The following is a 24,677-nucleotide window of genomic DNA, read 5'->3' as shown; positions in this document are numbered from 1 at the left end:
TGTCGCGTCTGCAGGTTGAACCTTTCTTTTTCCAGACGGAGGGAGTGCCCCCTTGTTTTTTGAGTGGGTTTTACATGGAACAGGATTAGGTTCAAGTCAGGGTTCTGGCTGGGCCACTCAAGGACATTCACAGAGTTGTGCCTAAGCCACACCTGTGTTGTCTTGGCTGTGTGCTTGGGGTCCTTGTCTTGTTGGAAGGTGAAACTTCGGCTCAGTCTGAGGTCCAGAGCACTCTGTATCAGGTTTTCATTAAGAATATCTCTGTACTTTTCTCATTTCATCTTTCCCTCAACCCTGACCAGTCTTTCCTGTCCCAGCTGCTGAAAAACACCCCCACAGCATGAGGCTGCCACCACCTTGCTTCACTGTAGGGATGGTATTGGGAAGGTGATGAGCAGTGCCTGGTTTCCTCCAGATATGACGCTTAGAAATTAGGCCAAAAAGTTCAATCTTGGTTTAATCAGACCACAGAATCTTGTTTCTCACAGTCTGAGAGTCCTTCAGGTGCTTTTTTCAAACCACAGACTGGCTTTCATGTGTCTTTTTTACTGAAGAGAGGCTTCTTTCTGGCCACTCTGCCATAAAGCCCAGATTTGTGGAGTGCTGCAGTGATGGTTGACCTTCTGGAAGTTTCTCCCATCTGGTCACATTATCTTTGGAGCTCAGCCAGAGTGAACCATTGGGTTCTTGGTCACCTCTCTTACCAAGGCCCTTCTCCCCCGATTACTTAGTTTGGTGGGACGGCCAGCTCTAGGAAGAGTCCTGGTTGTTTCAAACTTCTTCCATTTAAGAATTATGGAGGCCACTGTGCTCTTGGGAACTTATTTTTTTTTGTACCCTTCTCCAGATCTGTGCTTCCACACAATCCTGTCTCTGAGCTCTACAAGCATTTCTTTCTTCCTCATGGCTTGGTTTTTGCTCTGATATGCGTTGTCAGCTGTGAGACCTCATATAGACAGGGGTGTGTCTTTCCAAATGCTGTCCAATCAAATGAATTTACCACACGTGGACTCCAATCAAGGTGTAGAAACATTTCAAAGATGATCTGGAGAAGCCCCCAGATCTAAATTCCAAGTGTCATAACAAAGGGTCTGAATACTTATGTACACGCAAAATTCGAGTCCCTCATTTTTAAGAAATTTGCCAAAATTTTCTAAAATTCTGTTCTCACTTTGTCTCTATGGGGTATTGAATGCAGAATGATAGGGGGGGGGGGATTTTTATTTTTTGTTTTAGCACAAGGCCTCAACAAAACAATGTGCAAAAAGTTAAAGGGTCTGAAGACTTTCCGAATGCATTGTATTTTATAACTGGGATATAGATTTGCAGCTTCATGCTGTAATAGAATAAAAGACCATAATACAGTGTGTGTTTCAATACCTGTCCTTCACTGAATGAACTATGTGCTGTGGACAAGGTTCTCCTGCTCACGTAGAAGTTCCTGCTTCTAGTTTATCTCTCAAGAGAACGTGTTTAGATAAGAGAACACCATGGTTATTAAAGCACAAGTTGTAGTTTGAGCCACACAGCCATTCTTTAAAGTATTTCTGCCCGATATTCTAAATAGCATTTTATGAGTCTGGGAGAATGGGGAAACTTTGAAAAAGGATTATACAGCCATTTTGACTACGTAAGTACACCAGCGTCATCAGGCCTAAGATCTTTTTAATAGTGTATGCAGTTTGTATTGGGAAATCTGGTGACAGATCCTCTTTAAAGAGGCTCTGTCACCAGATTTTGCAACCCCTATCTGCTATTGCAGCAGATAGGCGCTGCAATGTAGATTACAGTAACGTTTTTATTTTTAAAAAACGAGCATTTTTGGCCATTATTGTATTTATGCAAATGAGGCTTGCAAAAGTACAACTGGGCGTGTATTATGTGCGTACATCGGGGCGTGTTTACTACTTTTACTAGCTGGGCGTTGTGTATAGAAGTGTCATCCACTTCTCTTCACAACGCCCAGCTTCTGGCAGTGCAGATCTGTGACGTCACTCACAGGTCCTGCATCGTGTCGGCACCAGAGGCTACAGATGATTCTGCAGCAGCATCGGCGTTTGCAGGTAAGTCGATGTAGCTACTTACCTGCAAACGCTGATGCTGCTGCAGAATCAACTGTAGCCTCTGGTGCCGACACGATGCAGGACCTGTGAGTGACGTCACAGATCTGCACTGCCAGAAGCTGGGCGTTCTGAAGAGAAGTGGATGATACTTCTATACACAACGCCCAGCTAGTAAAAGTAGTAAACACGCCCCGATGTACGCACATAATACACACCCAGTTGTACTTTTACTTTTCAACACGCCCAGTTGTACTTTTGCAAGCCTCATTTGCATAAATACAAAAATGGTCATAACTTGGCTAAAAATGCTCGTTTTTTAAAAATAAAAACGTTACTGTAATCTACATTGCAGCGCCGATCTGCTGCAATAGCAGATAGGGGCTGCAAAATCTGGTGACAGAGCCTCTTTAAGGCTGGGTTTCTACAGGTTAGATACGCTGCGTAAAAACTGTGCACGTATCCGACCTGGAACCCGCAGCACCTACCGTCCGAAAAACTGCCCCACATTGTGGTGCGTTTTTTCGAAAAGGGATTTCTGCTGTGGAAATCAGCACTGTGGGGAAAAATAAAAGTAAATTCGTACTTACCCCCTCCCTCCTCTCTTTGCGTAGTCCAGCCTCCCTGGATGACGTTGCAGGCCATGTGACGACGCAGCCTGTGATTGGCTGTAGCAGTCACATAGGATGCTACATCATCCCAGGAGGCCGGACTATTTTTGTTATTTGGTTTTCCTGAGTTGCGGTTTTTGCAGGGTAATCGCTGGGATTCTGCCGCAAAAGTCGCAGCACTAACTTTCTGTTGCGGGTTTTGCATCCCCATTGAATCCAATGGGGAAAACCTGCAACAGAAAAGCATGAAAACACAGCATAAATTGACATGCTGCAGAATAAAATTCTGCACTGCAGGTCAATTTATTAACTTTTACACTGCAGATTTTTTTCCGCATCATGGGCATGAGATTTTTTAAATCTCAGCCACTTTGCTGTTACTGTAAATGCTGCGAAACTTCCGCACATAATTCAGATGCAGAAATTCCACAGCGTTTACGCTACTTGGGAACCTGGCCTAAGTACTAGTGGAGGCTTATGTAGGTCGAAGCAATGGATGTAACATGGTTTACAAATGACAACCGTATGTTTTATTTTAGATAATTTATCTATTTCAATTCCAATTTGTATCTATTTTAATGCCTATTTGTGCTAGAGCCACAAAGGTGTTGTGTTTTTTTTAGTTTTTTTTTAAAGAGTACTATTCTTTTCTAGATTAAGGTTTTAAATGTGCGCTAGACTGTAGATATATTCCCAATATATAATATAATGCATAAACATAGCAAATATAAATGTCGAAAGTACCATAGTAATTATCTGTGAGAAATATTGAAAATAGTAAGTTTACGTATACCCAATTCCGGGAAAAAGATATTTTTTATTTATACTAACAAATAATGATCGTATCAAAGCGTTTAAGAGTAATTTTGAAAGCGGTAAAACAATTAAACAGAAATAATATACACAATTTGCCTAAGAAAGAAAAGAAAACGGCGGAAGACTTTAAAAATGATAGTTTTAAAACCAGTCAAAATATGTGCGTGGGGGTGGGGGATAGTTTTGCAGGGGTGCACTTCTAGGTGGCAGGGTCCAGGTACTGAGCAGTTTGAGATGCAGGGTTAAAGAGTTATTCCGGTCACAAGAAGTTATCACTATCCACTGGATAGGTGATACGTGTTGGATTGGTAGGGGTCAGACTACTGGGCGCCCACAGATTGCCAGAATGGGGGTCCCGCGGCCCCCGTTTTCCCCCAAAAGGCATTGAATGGAGCGCTGGTCGAGTATGCGCGCTGCCACTCCTTTCAAAGTCTATGGCACTGAAGCGGAAGCTGTTGAGCGCTCTGTCGGATCACCACTGATCTTGCAGTAATCAACTATCCAGTGGAGAAGTGGTAACAACTGCCTGTATACCATCAGTACTTATATGTGCTGGCATATAGATATATGACGGTACATGAAAGGTTAAAAATTAAAAATCCCCCTATGGGATTTAAAAAAAAAAAAGAAAAAAGGAATGTTTCAATATAAACCAATCGGTAGAAAAATCTACACAAATGCTAATTTTTTTCAATAAATAAACTTTATTAAATACAAGTCCCAAAACCTAAAATAAATTACATATTTGGTATTGCAACAACCTGCACAACAAATTTATAGCATCTCTGATGATTGGCGTATGCTGGGGAAAAAATATATACCTGCTGCAGAACTGGTTCCCCCCCATTTTTGCCAAAATAAGTATTTATAAAAATTAACCGGAAATTGTAAATGTACTGAAAAATGGAACCGACCTAAAGAACACAGTCAGTTTACATCTGTCTTTCCTTCTACACCATTCTTATGCATTCATTGCATCACTCGTAAAGACTAGGGTCTTGAGAAGTATGGGATGCAATCCTGTTAGACAGTACTTCACCAGTACTGACTAGTAGAGGTCTCACAAAATCTTTATAGTAAGATTCTATTAGCCTGGCACCCAAAGGGTGGTGTGATGCTAAACTGGCACTTTCCAGTCTACTGCATATTTTTAGCATCCACACAATGTAGGATTAGGACTTTGGAAAACTAGAGATGACCTGTGACTGGTTGTGACCACATTTCATTCAGGTGATGCTTCTTTCACCTTTAGGCTATGTTCACACGCTTAACAAAAAACGGCTGTAAAATACAGAGCTGTTTTCATGGGAAAACGGCCTCTGATTTTCAGCCGTTTTTTAAGCATCAAGCATTTTTTTGATGCGTTTTTTACGGCCGTTTTTGGAGCTGTTTTTCTATTGACCCAATGAAAAACGGCTCGAGAAGTGACATGCACTTCTTTTTTGTGGTAGCTTTTTATGTGCCGTTTTGAAAAACGGCCACGTAAAAAACGCCCCGTGGGAACGGAACGCCATTTTTCCCATTGAAATCAATGGGCAGATGTTTTGGAGGCGTTCAGCCCCTGTATTTTCAGCCATTTTTCTGAGAGTTTACGGCCCGAAAAATGGCTGAAAATAGGCCTTGTGAGCATACCCTTACTTTCATGTTTGGAGCCTTGAACTTGTGCAGTATCATGTGATGCTGGATTGAAACAGAGTTTGGATCTATTTTAGTTTTATCTCAAAATAATGTAAGGCTAAGTTCACACTACCATTAGTATACGTTTTTCGAATGATTAAACGGAAAGCAACGGTTCAGTTAGAATTACCATTTATTTCAATGGTAATTGTTTTGTTTTAGCTGCTTTCTGTTTGGTTTTCGTTCGTTAGGTTTCCTTTCTTTTGACAGAAGCAAAAGCGAAGTCTGCAGAACTTTTGTTTGCGTGAAAAAATGATCCTCTGACGGAAGAGAGGTAAACGTTTACTAACGGTGGTGTGAAAGAAGTCTAGGGCCGTGTTCCCACGTAGCGTTAACGGTGCGGAATTTCTGCAACGGAATTCTGTGCGGCAATTCCACAGTGTTTACAGTAGCAGCAAAGTGGGTGAGAGATCAATTACATGACAATCGGTGTGCCGAAACGCCAGGCCCCTTTCTCCCGCAATGTCAGGAGAGGGAGGCAGCTCTCTGTGTCGACATGTCATAGCTTTCTGTCAAACGACTAAATGTTCTGGTTAATGTGACCGCTCCTCCGTTCAGGTGATCAGGGCATCTTTGCTAATGAAAACTAAGCAGTAAGTAATTTAGTTTTATTTTTTAAGAACCGGTTATCCGTGCTTCTGGACAATCCCTTTAACTTAGTAGCTGGTTGTAAAACCTCTGTCAGCAATAATTGCAGAATGACCGTAATATGATGTGATATCCGTTTTTTACATCCCTGTTGAGGAAATTTAGCGCGCACTTCTTTGCAGACCTATTCTAAAGGCTATGTGTACTTTTTCAAACAATATTTTTTTTTATTTCTTAAATACATCTAAAATTCTAAAATAAAGCAAATTTGCAAATAGTCTTGATGAAGAGTATCCTACATCTTGTGTATCTAGGGCCTATTCAGGCAGACCAAATGGGTATTTTTAAAGAGAAGGCGAATGGAAAGAAGCAACACATGGCTGCAGGATCAGACTACACACAGGGTTGTTTGTAGTCTGTAACCATGGAAACATAGGTCTGTTTTACAACTGTATACACAAAATAGTAGGATATTTTTATTCAAAACTATTTGCAAATTACCATTGCAATAAACACTGTTTTTGGAAATTCATTCATTGTATTGCTTCACAACAATTCCTTTTTAGCCTCTGCTCAGGGACATCCTCATTAAAGTGTACCTAACTTTTCTGGTGACTTTCATAATCCTTTTTATTGAGCGATTTTATATGGACTTTGTGACAAAAATAAAGGAGGTGCCATATGGAGTGCCTACAGGTCCGTAACACTAGACATGAGATCTGTTATCCAAACTGTTCACTAGCATGTTGCCTAAAGGCCCTTTAACACCGGCCAATTATCGGTCAAACACTTGTTCATAGAACGCTCGTTCCCGATAATTGTCCTGTGTAAAAAGGTCCGCGATCAGCAGATGAACGAGCAAACGCTCAGTCATCGGCTGATCGTATAGTTATAAAAGTGAAAAATATTATCGTTGTCTGCAGCATATCTCCCTGCGCTGCCGACATGATAGAAATTTATGGCGATGAGCAATCGGAGTATTGAGCGCTCGTCCCCTTACATTACTAATACCTTCTTATGAAAGGAGCAAACGAGTGCCGCTCACGAGCTGTCTCGCTGAGCGGCGCTCATTTACACGGCCCAGGACGGGCCATGTAAGAGGACCTTAGGTGGAACTTTGTATAATATACACTGTGTATATGGCATGTTCTGATTTGAACTGAATATTTCATATTGCAATACAAAAGTGTCAAAGAAGTAACCTGTTTATTCAAGACGTCCAAACATGCTGTAGGTACAATCTCCTATATTATGTCTGTAGATAAAACAAGAGGTAATCTATATAGAATACATTACTCTGAGTGTACGGTACAATTTACACGTTCTAAGTTGCCATTGTGGAACAAATAAATCTTTTACACAATCCAGGGTGTGTTTGCTGCCCTTCCAGCATTTGACTTTGTCTACAAATGTACGTTACACCCACGTGAGTGTTTGTGTTGATCTAGTTCTGCCTAGACAGACCCTATGGCATTAGATGAAGTAACCATTTAGTCTGTAATTGTATTATCTTTCTCATTGTTATTATTTAGAATGGTGTTCTGCATCATTGACGCTTTTTGCTGCAGGGTGGGGATTACAGCATTATATAACTATTACCTTTTCTTGTATTCAGTGTATTACCTATACTTTTACATGAGGGTGTTCTGCCCTCTACTGGCAAATAAGGAACCGTCACATAGTACACATTTGCTGTATTTGTAAGGCCACAAAATATTCTTATTGACTGTGGTAATTCATGTGCTAGTAAAATAGTAAAGATTGAGTTTGATCCCGAAAATTATTTGGCGGCGGTGAATTGAGCTGTGAGGGAAGTTGCCAAAAGGGAATTTGCTGATCGCGCTCTATTCTGTGGGCTGCTAAAAGCTGGAATATCTAGTCCATGTCATAAGTGCTGAACTGTAGTCCTTTTAGCTGAATTTAAGTATTTTTTTGACTGTCTTGTGAAAGCTATACTCTTTTCAAGTAAGCGTTTTCCTTTCGGTCACCTCTGTTACATGTAATGATCATGTCATTTGGTTCTATAGCTGATATTTGCATGGTAGTTGTACATGTTCTACACACCTTCCTTTATGGAAGGCCCTTTTAAAAACACGTTCACGCTCTATGACGAGCGTCTATGCTGGAGTGTCAAAAACGGGTATGTAAACCTATTCCTCGGCGTATCCATTGACTTGACGAAGTTCAACTATGTTCTGTCCTCATAGAAAACATATATTCTCGGTATACAGGTTTTTTGGTTATTTTTACAATATAGTCAATATGCAAATGTAATGCTTCATGTATGTTAAACGTACGCTTTTTAAATCCTATTCCTTTTGCGTTTAACATATACGATAGAAAAAGTAAACCGAAGCATTAGAAAAGCATACTTTTGTCTACGATAAAACAATGGGGCTACGCTTTCGTTTTGGACAGAAACCGATAATTTGTCCTCTTGTAGCTCCGTATCAGTGTAGGCTAAATATATCTGTCCTGAGTCCAGACTATATTTAACCGATAGAGGATTGCCAAGGCGGAATACAATTGCATTTACTTCTCAACTAGGCTTCCATTCACTGACCGCAAACCTATATCTTGAAAACAGTGAGGAATTGAGACCTAGTATGTTAGAAAGTTGCAGAACTTTTCATTATGCTGTTATTACAGTGTGTGTGTGTGTGTGTGATTTTCTTATTTATTTTTTTTAAATCAAAACCTCTTTAAAGCCTTAATTTGCTGCACCCTTAAATGGTTAAAGGCCGGTATAGTAGATTTGCTTTGAGCTGCCATTGATCACATTGTTTAGGATGTACACTCATGTGACCTTTGGATAGGTGAGCCATGCGTGACTGTAACTAGGAATGCACAGCGGACTCCCATCGTATGTAAACCTGTGATTTAGCTGCCTAGCAACGCGCTTCGCAGCAGCATGTGATTACTTTTTTTCTTTTACCTGGAATGTTGGAATAACAGCATTTCTTGCTTCAGGCTTTGTTTTGAAATTCAACAAACAAAACCATATCCAGATTCATCTTGTAATATTTAGAATTTTTCTTCTCCTAACTGCATATGGCCAACAGACTGTGGAAGGTTGTAAATGGTTTTTAATGCTAGCCGCCAAAGGTATTGTGGAATGGAGTGTCTATAGCAAAGCTGTGCAAGCATTATGCTCCAGATCATCAGGATCATGACAAATGGATTTGCTTAAAATTGCCCATAATAGAAGAAAATGCACTTAAATATTTTATGGAATTTTGTCATCGATCCTTCTTCTTGACTTAAAGAGGCTCTGTCACCAGATTTTCCAACCCCTATCTGCTATTGCATGTGATCGGCGCTGCAATGTAGATAAGAGTAACGGTTTTTGTTTTTTTTAAAGGAGCATTTTTGGCCAAGTTATGACCATTTTTATATTTATGCAAATGAGGCTTTCTAAAGTACAACTGGGCGTGTTTAAAGTTAAGTCCAAGTGGGCATGTATTGTGTGTGTACATCTGGGCGTTTTTACTTCTTTTACTAGCTGGGCGTTGTGAATAGAAGTGTATGATGCTGACGAATCAGCATCATCCACTTCTCTTCGTTACCACCCAGCTTCTGGCAGTGCAGACACACAGCGTGTTCTCGAGAGATCACGCTGTGACGTCACTTCCTGCCCCAGGTCCTGCATCGTGTCGGACGAGCGAGGACACATCGGCACCAGAGGCTACATCGACTTACCTGCAAACGCCGAAGCCTCATTTGCATAAATATAAAAATGGTCATAACTTGGCCAAAAATGCTCGTTTTTAAAAATAAAAAAAACGTTACTCTTATCTACATTGCAGCGCCGATCTGCTGCAATAGGAGATAGGGGTTGCAAAATCTGGTGACCGAGCCTCTTCAAGCGTCTGTTGAATAGCAAACCAACTCCTGTTTCTATATGGAGCCTATACAGAGGAAGTATAACCCCAAATGATGAAGAATTAAAAGAGCCGCAGAGGTTTTGGTACAAAAAAAAACAAAACCGTTAGTTTGCTGACCTCCAAAAGTACTTTGTTGAAATTATGTGGTGCTATTGTATGCATACATGGAGCGTGTTCATATAGCTTGTTCTATGCTCTCTGAGATCTCTGCAGAGCACCTGCATACTGTGCACTATACTTGCAGCAGCTGGACAATGTAAGGCTGCATTCACACGAGCGTGACCGATTTACACACGTAAAAAATGTGTGTCAATCTGTCTGTGTGCGTTGTTTTTTGCATCAGTGTGCTTTGCATGTGGCATGTGTTTTTCACACACTTGCAAGAACTTTTTTTTAATGTAATTGATGCGTAAAACACTGACCACACACGGATGTGCATCCGCGTGCTGTCCGTGGTTTTCACGCACCCATTGAATTCAATGGGTGACAAGGTGCATGAAAACGCACCAATATAGGACATGCAGTGAGTTTCACGCAACGGACTGTCGCTGCCTGAAAACTCCTGCATGTGTGAACGGCCCCATTGAAATCAATGGGTCCGTGTGCTGCGCGTTGTTTTAATACACAGCACAAAGACGAGAGTCACTCTCGTCTGAATGAGCCCTAAGAGTGTCTATTTATTTTATACATTGATGTTTGGAATAAAGATTGGTTAGTTCTATATATGCAAAACGGATGTTTTGTGCAGATATTTTAAAACTGTATCTAATGGCTTTTAAACAGATTTGTTGACCTAACAATCGTCTGTTGGTGTCCACTTAATAAATTAATGGAACAGTCCAGGCGAAAACAACTCAAAAAAAAAAATAATCCCTGCCATGCAGCACCCACTAAGGACCTGCGCTAGACCTCACATAGGGTATCCGTTTTGCCTTGAGTGTTTCTGATTATTGTTGCAAAAGTTGTAATGTGTATGACCTTATAGATGTTCACTATATGCCAGTTTATTAGTACATGTAAGCTTCGTACTGCTAGTTGTGCTTTTTATACATGAATATAATGCTAATAGTCATGTTATTACGAGCTTCCCTTTATTGTATGTAACTCGTTTAAAGTTTTATATAAATAGATTGTCCAATGTTGAATGAATATATAAACCTTTTATGTTGTAACAATAAGTACGCTATTTACAATCTACTTTATCAGTAATATGTGTTTAGATCTCCTGTGCCCTTCTAGCTGTAAAAAAAAGATACAACAATTTTGGAGGGAGCTTGAATGCTATTTAGCCAGTCACTGCTTGCTGTGCATTTAGCCTTGAGGCAATATTAGCATGCAGGTATGACACTAGCGTGTAATGACAGATCTTGAGAGAGGCGTTTGAATATGGGTCCCTATACCTGAATCCGCCCCATACACCGGAATACTATAAACCGTCTTTCCAAGTGCACATTTTTTCTGTCATTTTGTGTGTATTTGCAATCCAGTGCCTGGATATGTCTGAATATCATGGTTCTATATCATTACGCGTGATCACAGAATAACCTCAATAACTATATTTTCAGATTACCTATAATTTTGTTTATTGTAACTGAGCATTTTTCAAATGTATACTTTTAAAATTTCCCCAAAAAATGTACGTACACTGTAATTACAAAATTAACTAGATGGGGTTGGTTTAGGTAATAGATCTCCAAAGAAACTTTTTAAATTGTAATTGACAGTTGATTTATGGGGGGGGGGGGGAGGGGGAGGGGGATTAATAGTAGAAGCAAAAATAAGAGAATTTGTAATATCTTATTAGAGAAAAATGTCTCCTTTCTCAAGTTATCTGATCCCGCTACCTCCCCCTCTTCCTAACTATTCACTCCAAAAGTGCTAAAATCCATATTCAGTGGGTGTAGAGATGAAGACAGCTCAGTGAAGGATCAGGTTAAAGCTACCCTAAGAAGTCCATGGAGGGAGGAGCAGAGAGACTTCTATGGGCAGCAGCATCTGTGTCTAAGGAGAAGGGAGCAGTAGGAGGGGGAGAGAGAGCGAGACAGACAGATGTTTTACTAGAAGCAGCAGTAACTTACTAGAATACTAGAAGCAGCATGGAGGATATTACACTGCAGGAGCAGAGTTGCTGTGAATCCAGGACTGGGGTGAGAAAACCCTTACCAGAAGCTGCAGCGTCTGTGTCCCTCCTCCTGTCTTCCTCCAGCAGCTCCCTCTACTGTTCCTCTGTGCCCTCTCCATAGACTTCTATTATCAGCTATAACCTGATCTCTGTGATCTATCTTCAATTCTATCTCACTGAAGATGGATTTAACAGTAAATTCACAGTGAGTGAACAGTTAAAAAGACAGGGGGGTGTTAAGTGGAGAAAGTGAGATTCTTTTAATAAGCTATATTATAAAGTTTCTTACATTTGCTTGTACTATTGATGTATGGGAAAACGCGCGCACACACACACACACACACACACACACACTTTTTTTAATGTAGTTTTATTGTACTTTTTGGCTCAGTGTTTTTGGATGCTAAAGGTAAGGGTTATGAAGAAAAGACTGATGCATCTCCTTTCTTGTGTGTCCACTTCCGTGTTTGGCTTAAAAGACTGAAATAAAATCTGCATTAAAAGTGTGTGTGTGTGTGTGTAATATTGGCCTTAAAAAGTAACTACACTTTCGTCAATCTTATGATATGTCATAGAGATAGGGCTGGGCGATAAATCAAATTAGTTTGATTAATTCGCCCTCATGGTGTTGAATCTATGTGCTGCAGGAGGAAGGTCCATCTGCCCCGTCTGAGAAGCTGCACCCCGTTCTGTCCCCATTTGCTCCATGTTCTGTCCCTGCTTCCCCGCAGAACTGCTGTTCTGTACTGAACAAAATGATACAGTACGGAACAGCAGTGGGGAAGCAGGGACTCCTACTATATAGCTACACCGCCCTAGTACATAGTCACACCGCCCTGTAGATATCGCCACCAGGGATGCACGATGCATCGAAACTTTGATACTGTTTCGATACCATGCACCCTCAAACCGTTCGATACCGTTGTTTCATTTATTTCGATACTAAGCTGTGCCGCCTCACAGCTTAGCATTGTAAAACATGACAGAGAGGGGCTGCGGTTGTGTGATACAGCCATTGCCCCTCTCCAGAATCCTGACAAGTGCGCGCGGTCAGCATGAGGTGATGAGACTAGCGCTGCATTAATGAGCGGCAGCACTGAAGACAGAACATGGCGGGCGTACTACAAAACACCCCCATGTTCTATCTTCAGTGCCTGCGCTCATTAATGCAGCGCCGGCTGCATCACCTCATGCTGACCACACGCACTTGTTGTCAGGAGCGGGGTAATGGCTATGTTACACAGCCGCAGCCCCGCTCTAACGGCGGAGATGAGAGAAACCTCATCTACGCCGCTATTCCTCTGAATGCTGCGATCAAAGCTGACCGCAGCATTCAAGGGGAAAATGAGAAGGGGTATTGAGGGACATACCATTGAGGGACATACCATATATGGGCAGACAGCCCAGGGTCCATTGAAGGACCCCGGGACTGTCTTACCGTATTTCCTGTTGTTAGGGCATACTTAGATATGTCCTAACCATTGCCTGTGTACTATCAGTACACAGGCTAATGTACTGGCATATAGATATATGCCAGTACATTAATGTTTAAAAATAAGGTAAAAACAAAGTAATGTTAAATGAAAAAAAATACACATACACATTTTTTACAATAAAAATTTTAAAAAGTTTCAATACATCAAATATATGCATATTCGGTATTGGCGCAGCCGTAATAACCTGCACAACACATTTTTTGCGTCATTTATGATGTGTATGCTATAGAAAAATAAAATAAAAACTTCTCTCTTTCACTTCTTAATGTAAGGCACAAGGTGTGATGAATTTAACCTCCATGTGCCTCACATTAATAGTATTTAACCCCATCATGTACCTTAGACATTAACCCAATGTTGTCCATTATGACTGAGAAACGTGATGGGGTTAATAACTATGAATGTGAGGCACATTCAAAATTCATCACACCTCGTGCCTCACAGCAGAAAATGGAAGAACTTATATATTTTTTTATTACTGTTGGCAAAGTATAATTTTGGTATCTCAAATCGCAATACTACACAGAGTATCGGTATCCAAGTCCAAATTCTGGTATCGTGACAACCCTAATCGCCACCGCCCCCGCTTTTAGAGGAAGCCCCTGATGTCACTGTCCATATATGGACAGAGATGTCAGAGACTCCCTCTAGGAGCGGAATCCCCGGCCAGAGGGTCGGCAATGTTCTTGCCGGGCATTCCGCTCCTAGAGGAAACTACAGTGGCGCTATTTACAGGAGTGTGTGGCACGATCTGTGTGGGCACTGTGGCACGATCGGTGTGGGTACAGTGGCACTATCTTCAGGGACATTGCGGCACTATCTACATGGGCACTGTTATTTATTTAAAACACCATTGTGGGGCCGGTACTGCACAGGGTCCTGCTCAGACTTGAGACACTATAATGTAATCTCGCCCCAAAGTGCCCACTCTGAGCTATCTGCCTGGCCCTGCTGCAATTTACACTGCTTTTGTTTACAATGTCCGAGACAGTCTGAGGGGGTGACGGCAGAGAGGGATGTTGGTGCATGCAGTACATAATTGATTATAGATGCTGTTAACCTGTTCTCTGCCAGGGAACACGTCAACAGAAGTTATAATCTATTAGATATTCATTTTTCCAAATGTATTTCTGATCAAGTATTAGCAGAGGTTAAAAGTTGTTTACCTACAAATTATTACAAAAGTTATTTTTATAAAGAAAATAATCAGCAAAATCGCTTAGCCCTACATAGAGACATATATCAATAGTTTGGATCGGTGGGGTCTGCGTGCTGAGACCCCCACCATTACTGAAACAAAGGCGATGAAGCGCTCAACTGAGCACCCTGCACCATCGGCTGTGATCGGCGCTCCCTGTCAAGCTAAAGACGGCTCACATAGGCGTTCTATGACAGCCGTCGTTAGCCTGACGTAGATCGCTGATCCCAGCTGAAGGAGCAAAGCGCACATCTGAGCGCTTAACCACCTTTGTTTCAGAAATAGCGGGGGTCTCCGCACCCCTACCCCCACCAATCCAAACTTTTGATATGTCTCCATGACATATCAAAAGTTTGACAGTGTAGATCCTATTTAACTATGTTTTTGGATTTGCTGTGGTCTCTTAGATGAACATAATTTATTAAAACTGTAGAACATCACGAACTTCAGTCAGCCTCACATTAAGTAATGACATCAGACGTGCTACTACGTCGCTGTCAAGTACTTAACGCAAAACAACGTATAGGTACGTTGTGTTGCTGGTGCGGGCTCAGAAGCTGAGCCAGCACCATAGCCAGCGGGTGTCAGCTGTATATTATAACTGACACCCTGCTGCATGGCCAGGACCAGAGCTAGCCTTTGATCGGCCGATTAACCCCTTAGATGTAGCGCTCAAAAGCAAGCGCTGCATCTATGGAGTTTACTAGCAGATCGGAACCATCGGGTTCCGATGGCTACTTTGGCAGACCGGAGGCCTAACAATGGCTTCCTGTCTGCCAAGTACAGAAGTCTGTTCGGTACCCCGAAGGCGGGGCCTAAAAGGCTTACGGCCGCAGAAAGAAAATGGCTCGGAAGCTGAGCCTGCAACATCAGCCCCGGGTGTCAGCTGTATGTTACAGCTGTAACGGCAGCAAAGTGAACTAGCTCCCATCCCTGCCATTAGCTCCTTAGATGCAGCGATCAAATGTGATAGCTGCATCTTGGTAGTTTAAAGGCAATTGGCACCGTCGCGCGGTGCCGATCGTTGCTATGGCAACACAAGGCCTAACAATGGCCGCCTGGTCTGCCACGTAAAGAGGCGGGGGCTAATCGTTATTCACGGACAGCAAGCCTGACGACTCTAATACATTGCACTACATGGGTAGTGCGATGTATTAGAGTAAAGATCAGAGGTGCAGGCCTTCAAGTCCCCTAGTGGGACAAAAATTTAAAAAAGTGAAAAAAATTAATAAAAGTAAAATAAAAGTTTCAAGTTATAAAAAAAAACGAACGCTGCCTTTTTTCCTGTCTTTTATTATAGGAAAAAAATTAAACCGTTAAAAGTACATGTTTGGTATCACCGCGTCCGTAATGTCCTAAACTATAAAACTGTTAGTTTTCCCGCACGGTTAACACCACAAAAAAGAAAACAGTCAGAATATTTTTTTGGTCCCTACCCCTCACAAAACATAGAATAAGAAGTAATCAAAAAGTCGCATGTATCCCAAAATAGTACCAATAAAAACAACAACCCTTCCCACACACAAGCCCATACACCGCTTTTATGACTGAAAAATAAAAAAAGTTTATTTTTTTAAAAAGGGATTTTATTGTGCAAACACGGCAAAACATAAAAAAAGCTATATACATAGCAGAATACAGTAAAAATGACATTTATAGCCCTCGGTGAACACTGTAAAAAAAAAAAAAAAAAAACAACTGTCAGAATTGATGATTTTTGGTTACCTTTCTTTCCAAAAAAATTTAATAAAAAGTAATCAAAAAATTGCGTGTACCCCAAAACTGTACCAATAAAAACCACAGATTGTCCTGTAACAATTAAGCCCTAACACCTCTCCATTGGAGAAAAAATTAAAAACGTTCTGGCTCTCAGAATATGACCACAAAATGTGCAGAGTGTGTTCCAAAGATTGGCAACATTTATGAGTGTGACACTGGCCATACATCTGCGGATTATTATTTACCGCATTATACGCTCATTATGCCCTGATGTACTCCGCACAGCTTACATATGCCCCCGCAATATAAACTGAAATACCAGCAAAACACCAAACCGAAGAACTACCAAGCAAAATCTGCACTACAAAGGCCAGATGACGCTCCCTCCCTTCCCAGCCCTGCAGCAGGCCAAAACAGCAGTTTATGTCCACATATATGGCATCGCCATGCCCGGGAGAACAGTTTATGGGGTATTTGTCTTCAGTGGCATAAGCTGGGCACAACATATGGTGCACTAAAACGGCATATCGATGGACAATTTAAATTTTCACTTAGTACCATGCACTACGCATTAATTTCTAATGAAAAAACACCTGTGGGGATCAAAATGCTCACTACACCCCTTAAAATGCCCTAAGAGGTGTAGTTTCCAAAATAGAGGTAACTGCTTGGGGGTTTGTTTTACTATTTGACCTCAGAGCCCTGCAATTACGGACCAATGCTATGAAAATTACCAAAATAGGCCTCAAATCCGCATGGTGCTCTTAACTTCTGAGCCCTGTCATGTGTCCAGGCAAATGTTAAATGCCCTGAGGGGTGTGGTTTCCCAAATGGTCACTTTTGGGGGGGTTTCCACTGATTTGGTCCCGCAGTGGTTTTGTAAATGCAACATGGCGCTGCAAACTGTTCCAGAAAAATTCTAGCTTCAAAAGCCAAATAGCGCTCCTTCTTTTTTAAGCCCTGCAGTGTGTCCAAAGAGCAGTTTATTACCACGTATGGGGTATTGCCATTCTCAGAGGAGTTTGCTTTAAAAATGTTGGGGTGCTTTTTTCTCTCCTCTATTATGAAAATGGAAAATTCTGAGCTAAAACTACAATTTATTTGAAAAAAAATGTAGATTTTAATTTTTCCGGCCTAATTCCACTAAATTCAGCAAAAAAATCTGTGGGATCAATATGCTCACTATACCCCTAGATAAATTACTTGAGGGGTGTAGTTTCCCAACTGAAGTCACATTTGGGGTTTTTCTCCGGTTTTGTTCCCTCAGGGGCTTTGCAAATGCAACATGGCACCCGAAAACCATTCCAGAAAAACTTCACCTCCAAAAGCCAAATGGCGCTCCTTCCATTCTGAGCCCTGCCAAGTGTCCAAACAGCAGTTTATTACCACATATGGGGTATTGCCGTAATCGGGAGAAATTGGTTTTTAAATGTTGGGGTGCTTTTTTTCTTTTATGCCTTGTAAAAATTTAAATTTTCATGGTCTAATTTCACTAAATTCCGTAAAACACATATAGGGTCAAAATGCTGACTATATCCCTTAATAAATTCCTTGAGTGGTTTAGTTTACCAAATGGTGTCTTTTTGGGGGTGTTTCCACTGTTCTGGCCCCACAAGACCTCTTTAAACCTGACGTGGTGCCTAAAATATATTCTAATAAAAAGAAGGCCCCAAAATCTACTAGGTGCTCGTTTTGCGGCCTGTGCTTCAGTCCAGTAGCACACTAGGGCCACATGTGGGATATTTCTAAAAACTTCCGGATCTGGGCAAAAATATTGATTTGCATTTCTCTGGTAAAACCTGTTTTACAGAAAAAAATGTATTAAAATGTACAGATTTTCTGCAAAAAATTATTACATTTGTAAATTTCACCCCCGCTTTGCTTTAATTCCTGTGAAACGCCTAAAGGGTTAAGAAACTTTCTAAGTGCTGATTTAAATACTTTGGAGTGTCGTTTTTAAAATGGGGGGATTTATAGGGGGTTTCAAATATAAAAAAAAATGCTTTAGAAATTTTCTTAAATTTGATATATTGCTGCTAAAGTTCTAAGCCTTGTAACGTCCTAGAAAAATGAAAGAATGTTCAAAAAACGATTCCAACATAAAATAGACCTATGGGATATGTGAACTAATAACTATATTGTGTGGTATTACGATCTTTCTTACAAGCAGATTTAAATGAATCAAAAATAAAAAAATTTGAAAATTTTCTCTTTTGCTGTTTTTCACAAATAATATATCCACCAAATTTTACCACTAATTTAAAGTAGAATGTGTCATGAGAAAACAATCTCGAATCGCTTGAAAAAATAATAAAAGCATTCCAAAGTTATTACCACATAAAGTGACACATGTCAGATTTGAAAAAACAGGGTGTTTTATTTTTAAAGGTGTTATCCGGTTACCAAAAATTTTTGGAAAATTGCTTTGCATTCATTTATGGACTGTGACGTTGGCAGCAGTACAGGAGTCCGCTGGCAGAGCATCAGCTGATTGATGCTCTGCTCGGACTCCAGCGATCGGAAACCCCTGAAGTCACTGACCAAATGTCGGGAGCAGTGCTGGAGTCCCGAGCAAAGCGCTAGTTGATGCTCTGCTCCGGGACTCCAGCAATAGGCAATGTGACTGCCCTTTGCTGTCATGCCATTGATAACACGCCGAAACGAACAGCACAGGAAACAACCCCTCAGTCAAGTGGGGCCGTGCCGGCGCATCGTCAATATTAGAAAAGCTACAGGACTTCCGGGAACAATTCACCGGGTTTGAACAGCACCATTTAGTACTGAATTTTTAATTAAAGTACATTAGTAAGTGACTTTTTTACATAAAAATATGAATACAAAGCAATTTCTAAACATTTTTGGTCCCCAGATAAGCCCTTTAAGGGGTTAAAGTATATTACAACTTTAATGTTTACTAAATGCTTAGTCAATAACATTACTACAAGAGATGACAGAACAGTAATAAAGGGATGTCCTCCCCCCCCCCCCCCCCATAGCCGATTGTGGCTCTGTTCTCCGAAAACCAACTGAAACGGAAGCATTACCATTGAAATCAATGGTAATGCAAGCGGAAGCTATAGTTTCCGTTTGGCTTTCCGTTCATCTGTTTCTCTGATGGAATAGATGAAAAGAACCCCCAAAGGGAACCAGATGCTGATGTGAACAGGTCCTGAGGTAATTGAGGCGTTTTTCTTTACTTCTATTTCCAGCGGTAAGGGTATGTTCACACGCCCTATTTACGGAATTAATTCGGGCGTTTTACGCCTCGAATTACGTCCGAAAATACGGTTCCAAACCGCCGGCACACATCTGCCCATCGAAATCATTGGGGTTAGTGTTCTGTGCACCCGCGTCAAAGAAGCGCATGTCACTTCTTGAGACGTAATTGGAGCCGTTTTTCATTGACTCCATTGAAAAACAGCTCCAATTACGTCCGTAATTGACGCCGCGAAAAACACGAGTACGAGCAATTACGTCTGAAATTCAGGAGCTGTTTTCGCCTGAAAACATCTCCGTCATTTCAGGCGTATTGGACGCTGCCGTGTGAACATACCCTGACTCTTCACATTTACCAGGTTGACATGCGTGGCCACCTCTCGATTCGTTCTCTGCCTGGATGCGGCATTTATCAGACATTTCTAGCATATCCTGTGGATGTGTCATTAATGTCTGTGTGAACTAGCCTTTACCGTTTAAGTCTTTTAATATATAATATGAAAAAAATCTCAGAGTATTTTGGCTGTTTTTGACTTGAAAACAGCGTAAAAAAAATGCCCAAAAATGCCTTCCATTGATTTTAATGGGAGACGGGTGTGTTTTTTTTCCTGTGAGCGGTAAAAAGAAGCGACATGCGCTTTCTTCGGGCGTTTCCGTTGAGAAAACTGTTTTCGCTGCGTTTTTTGTCCGACACTCAATGACACTGGCTGAAAAAACACACTGCAAAAAACGCAGGTCAAAATCGCCTGCAAAAAACTCTGTGTGAACAGGGCCTAAAAGTTTTACAGTAATTTCGTCATGTTTGTAGTTTATATAACATGTAGAATTTCCTTTTCCTGGAGTCTTTAATCTTGACGTGGAAATCTTTTATTTTGCAATCCACTTGGTGTCACTGTACAACTAAAACTGAAAGGTCTTATGGATGTGTTACATAGAATAGACAAGCACATACAAATATTCTTTGTTGCGTCAAACATTTCACAGATTTATCCAGAAAGAAGTGTGACAAACTCCCAAGAAGGATTGAGCAGATATGCTAAGATGTGAGAACACTGATGGTCATTAATTTGAGGAACCTTATTCTAATATATCTTTTTAGCTCTACTGTTCCCATGAGAATTATCCGTTATCCAAGGTTCTGACAAACATGAATGTCAATCATTTAACTGAAGCATTTGATATTTGAAGGGTCGTGTTTGGAGAACATACTCTGATGTTGTAGCCCAACCGGCCCCATGCACACGACCGTGCTTTTGCGGCTGCAATTGCCCGAAAATCCACGGGAGAATTGCAGCCCCATTCATTCCTATGGGGCCATGCACACGACCGTGGTTTCCACAGTCCGTGCATGTCCCCGGAGCCCGGACCGCTGAAAGAACGGGCATGCGTTATTACGGCCGTGTTCTGCGGTCCAGGCTCATTGAAAATAATGGCCGTGGCCATGTGCACAGCCTGCAATTTGTGGGCGGCTCGCGGCTGACACTCCGTGGCCGGCCGACCTGAAAATCACGGCCGTGCACATGGCTACCGTCGTGCGCATGAATGTGTCCAGCTCCAGTAGGTAGATCATGTAAATTCCATGGACTTTACTCCTGGTCAATACCTGCAGCTATTAATCCAGCATTTGTGCCAACTAAAAAAGTTTGCTTTATGCCATAAAAAAAATTTAATTGAATAATACGTTCTATCTGTGATCGGTTCTCTAACATGTCCAGTCAGATGTGAAGTTTTTCTCAGTAGGGTCATGTTTTGGTAGTGTTGGTGCATTATACTATATATAACTGTAATGTGTTTCTCTGTTATTCTGTTTAGTTGTTTTTACAGAACAATGTAGAGCAAGGTTTCCATTTAAAAGCTCTTTTCATTTCAGTGGGATTTTCTGATGGCAAATGCCGTGTTTTTTTTCTTAATTGCAAGCAGAATAGCAAAAACGTCAATACCAGTTTACCCAGGTTAAAAAAAAAAGAAAATATGGTATCCTTATCTCCCCCCCCCCCCCCTCTTCTACTATTAAAGTCAATGGTGAAATGCATTATAAAGATTTTGGTTTGAATTATAAACATGGCATAAATCCATACTGGTGAAAATGAACACACAGGCCTAGTAAATATCTATTGTATATAACAAAGGCTTGGTTGCACAGAATTTACCAATCAGATGCATTAATACAGTTAGGGCGCATTTACACTGGCAGATGTTCTGCCCGTTAAATGAGCATCGATCGTCAATACAGTATGTGGATCGGTGCTGGTTGCCCGACCTCAATTTATCATCTGTTGTTTAGTCAATAGGGTCAAATATCAATTATCTGTGATGAGACCTTCTCTATTGTATCATTAAGTGAAAATCACTAAGGCCCTGTTCACACCTGCTTTGGGGTGTTTGGTTGTTGGAGCAGAATAAGGGAATACCGGACGCAACGGGTTCCATTTCAAAACTGGTGCCAGCAGCCAACTAAACCAATTGACTTCGATGAGTTCTGTCAGGGTGTCCAAGATTTTACCAGAAACCATAGCACAGCATGCTGTGCTATTGTTTCCGGTGATCCCAGCCAGATCTGGGACAGAGGCCCCTAACGGAGCCTGCAACCTAGATGTGAACATCCTTACAAGCAAATTCCAACCAACATGACTTTTATTGGACTGTATCTCTATATTTAGAAATTCTTTGTCCGCTAACAGACTTATACTTTGTCTTCCAGGTTTCTTGGAAAATTGGACTTAATGAATGACCGCTTTCTTTCTGGCCATCCTGACCGTGAAGTTTGACATGGAGAATACGGACAATGTCAATGGAAATCTTTATGGTACTGTAACATCATTTTCATTTGATCCTTTTTAGCATGTTTTGCTTGGCGAGGGGCAGCTTATTATCTGTGTGGACTACATTGTCTGAATATGGTTTAGTGCACAAAAATTTCTGTTCACCTCTTTTATCATGCTGTTGAATTGGACTGCAAGGCAGCGTTTCCTTAGTAGAGGCCTGCCTATCAGCAGCCCACTAGATTCTCTGGTTGTGAATGAAATTTGGCTTTAAAGGGGCTTTCCGGAGACCTAAAACTGCCACTATTATTTGTAGAATAGGAATCCAAGTGTCTTGCCAATATACTTACATTTTCAATTCTATGCAGAAATCCCGCCAAAAAGCCCGTTCATGTGATGCAGGAAGCTCTGTAGGTTCCTTCTACATGATGATGCCCCGACACTGCCCCACGTGACGTCTGCATTCCCTTCTCCTGTTTGTGTCGGCGCATCATCAATCAGGTGACTTAGAGGGGCTGGCAATGTGACTGCTGCTCTCAAGCCAGCCCCCTCCTTAGTCCCGGCCACATGCACAGCCTATCGGAGGCAAGGCATGGGCGGGGAATAGGCTGCAGTCAGGTAAGAAAAGCATGATGGGATATGTAGTTTATTCAGCACAAGCTAAGTCACTAAGTCCCGGAAGTAGAGGAGGATTTATGCCGCGGTATCGCAGGTAGGTTAATGGCACTAAATTATTATTTTCTTTTAGAAATTGTTGTAGTACCATAAGGGAAATTTTATATACATGTGATGGGAGTTTTTTCTGCCGATGTATCTGTATCTGTATGTGTGCAGTGTTTTGCAGGGCAAGTGATATTTTTTAATAGAACCATTTTGGGGTACATATAATTTATTGCTAAACTTTTTTTTAATGAATTTTTGGGGGAATGGGAAAAAATAAGCAATACTTTTTTTTTATTTTTTATATATATAAACCACATAATGAACGACATTAATGTGTTGACTTTATTATATGGTCATTAAGATCGGGGTGATGCCATGTGTATTTTTTGTTTTTAAGGCTATGTACACCTTTTAAAATGGTTGCCATTTTTATTAAACACAAAAAACCAACAGTCTGTGTTTGGTGCAACTTTCTAAGTACTTTTTATTAAAAATAATTTGTTTTTTTAAATACAGCTGCTTTGTATCCTGTATTCAGAGCAGCTGTATCTATCGCTGAAACCTGTATCGGTCAGGTCAGGGGGACTGAGGAGTTTAGTGTCAGCGGGGAACCGGCTGTTACCAATCACATCTAAGTTTATAACACTTGCGAAATAAAACCACTTTTTATTGTGAATGGTTTTTTTTTTTCTCCCCAAATAAACTTTATTAAACTAACAATTTTTTATTTTTTTTTAGTATTACTAGGGGACTTTAAAATACGATTTTAATTGCTTATATAATGTTCTGGTATACTTCGTGTAAGGGCTTGTCCACAATTTGCGGAAATGCTGCATTTTTTTCGGTCCAGAATTGCGGATGGAAAAAACTGAGCAGAATACAGTAGCAGCAAAGTGGGTGAGCTTCAACAAATCTCATCTACACGCTGCGTAAATACTGAGCGGAAAAACTGCTCAGAAATTGACCGCTGTGCGAAAAATTATCCCGCAGCATGTCCATTGTATTTGCGGAAATGCTGCTTATTTGTTGCGGGAATTCTTCATTAAATTCTATGGGGAGCTAAATCCCGCAACATTGATGTCAGAAGGCCGGCCGGCCTGGAATGACGCCTCATCCCATGTGACCGCCGCTGCAGCGGTCTCCTGGGATGAAACGTCATACCAGGAGGCCGGCGTGCTAGCAGTTTTTGGTGCGGTTTTTCGCCCGCAATTCCCTGCGGTGCACAGAAAAGTTACACAGCATATCCACCCCGTGTGAACCCAGCCTTAAACTGACAGGCAATTTATTAGACCCTGCCTAATAAGCATGTAGCCATGGCAAGCCTGGCCTATTTTTAGGCCCCTAATTGCCATGAGATCGCATCGGTGCCTCGCTATTGTGACGTGGGGTGCCAGAGGGATCCCCCTCCCTCTGTAGCTACTTAAATGCTTCAGTCGCCATTGACCCTTGCAGCGGTGTCGGCTGTGCAATACAATGGGCGTACCATTACATCCTACTGCGGTCAATAGACTGCAATTAGCACATGATGGTACACCCATTTGAGTGAATGACTTGCATGGACAGCTGAAGATGCGACAAAATTTAGAAGCGTGTGCCTCTTAACACATTTGTTGCATCTTACTCTAACTTGTTGTTTTTATTAAGACTGCTGCAGTCTGAATACATTTTCTATCAAACAGACATAACCCTCTGTAAATGCATCATGCAAATTATCAAAAGGTTTGCCATAGATTCTAAAATGTTTTACTATTCCGGTAGTTGTGTGCAATGATTTCCCAGCACAGGACTGTGATGGCTCTGTGGCGACTGACCTAAATTGAAAACATTAGGGGCAACAAAAGAGTGGCTTTTTTTTTAGTTTTTTT

General features: G+C 41.2%; 1 protein-coding gene across 2 annotated transcripts in view; it reads left to right on the top strand.

Annotated features, from left to right (window-relative positions):
• Positions 1 to 24,677, top strand: part of KANK1 (KN motif and ankyrin repeat domains 1) — a 272,182-nt gene that overhangs the window by 149,242 nt on the left and 98,263 nt on the right. For both annotated transcript variants that reach the window (XM_075827742.1, XM_075827750.1), the window contains exon 3: positions 22,089 to 22,193. In XM_075827742.1, the coding sequence (XP_075683857.1) occupies positions 22,115 to 22,193 (79 nt within the window). In that variant the 5' untranslated portion in view covers positions 22,089 to 22,114. The remainder of the gene's footprint in view (positions 1 to 22,088; positions 22,194 to 24,677) is intronic.

The sequence above is a fragment of the Rhinoderma darwinii genome, chromosome 1 (genome assembly GCF_050947455.1).
Source record: "Rhinoderma darwinii isolate aRhiDar2 chromosome 1, aRhiDar2.hap1, whole genome shotgun sequence".
Classification (NCBI taxonomy): domain Eukaryota; kingdom Metazoa; phylum Chordata; class Amphibia; order Anura; family Rhinodermatidae; genus Rhinoderma; species Rhinoderma darwinii.
Note: the sequence above shows the minus strand (reverse complement) of the source record. Positions and strands in the feature narration are given on the sequence as shown.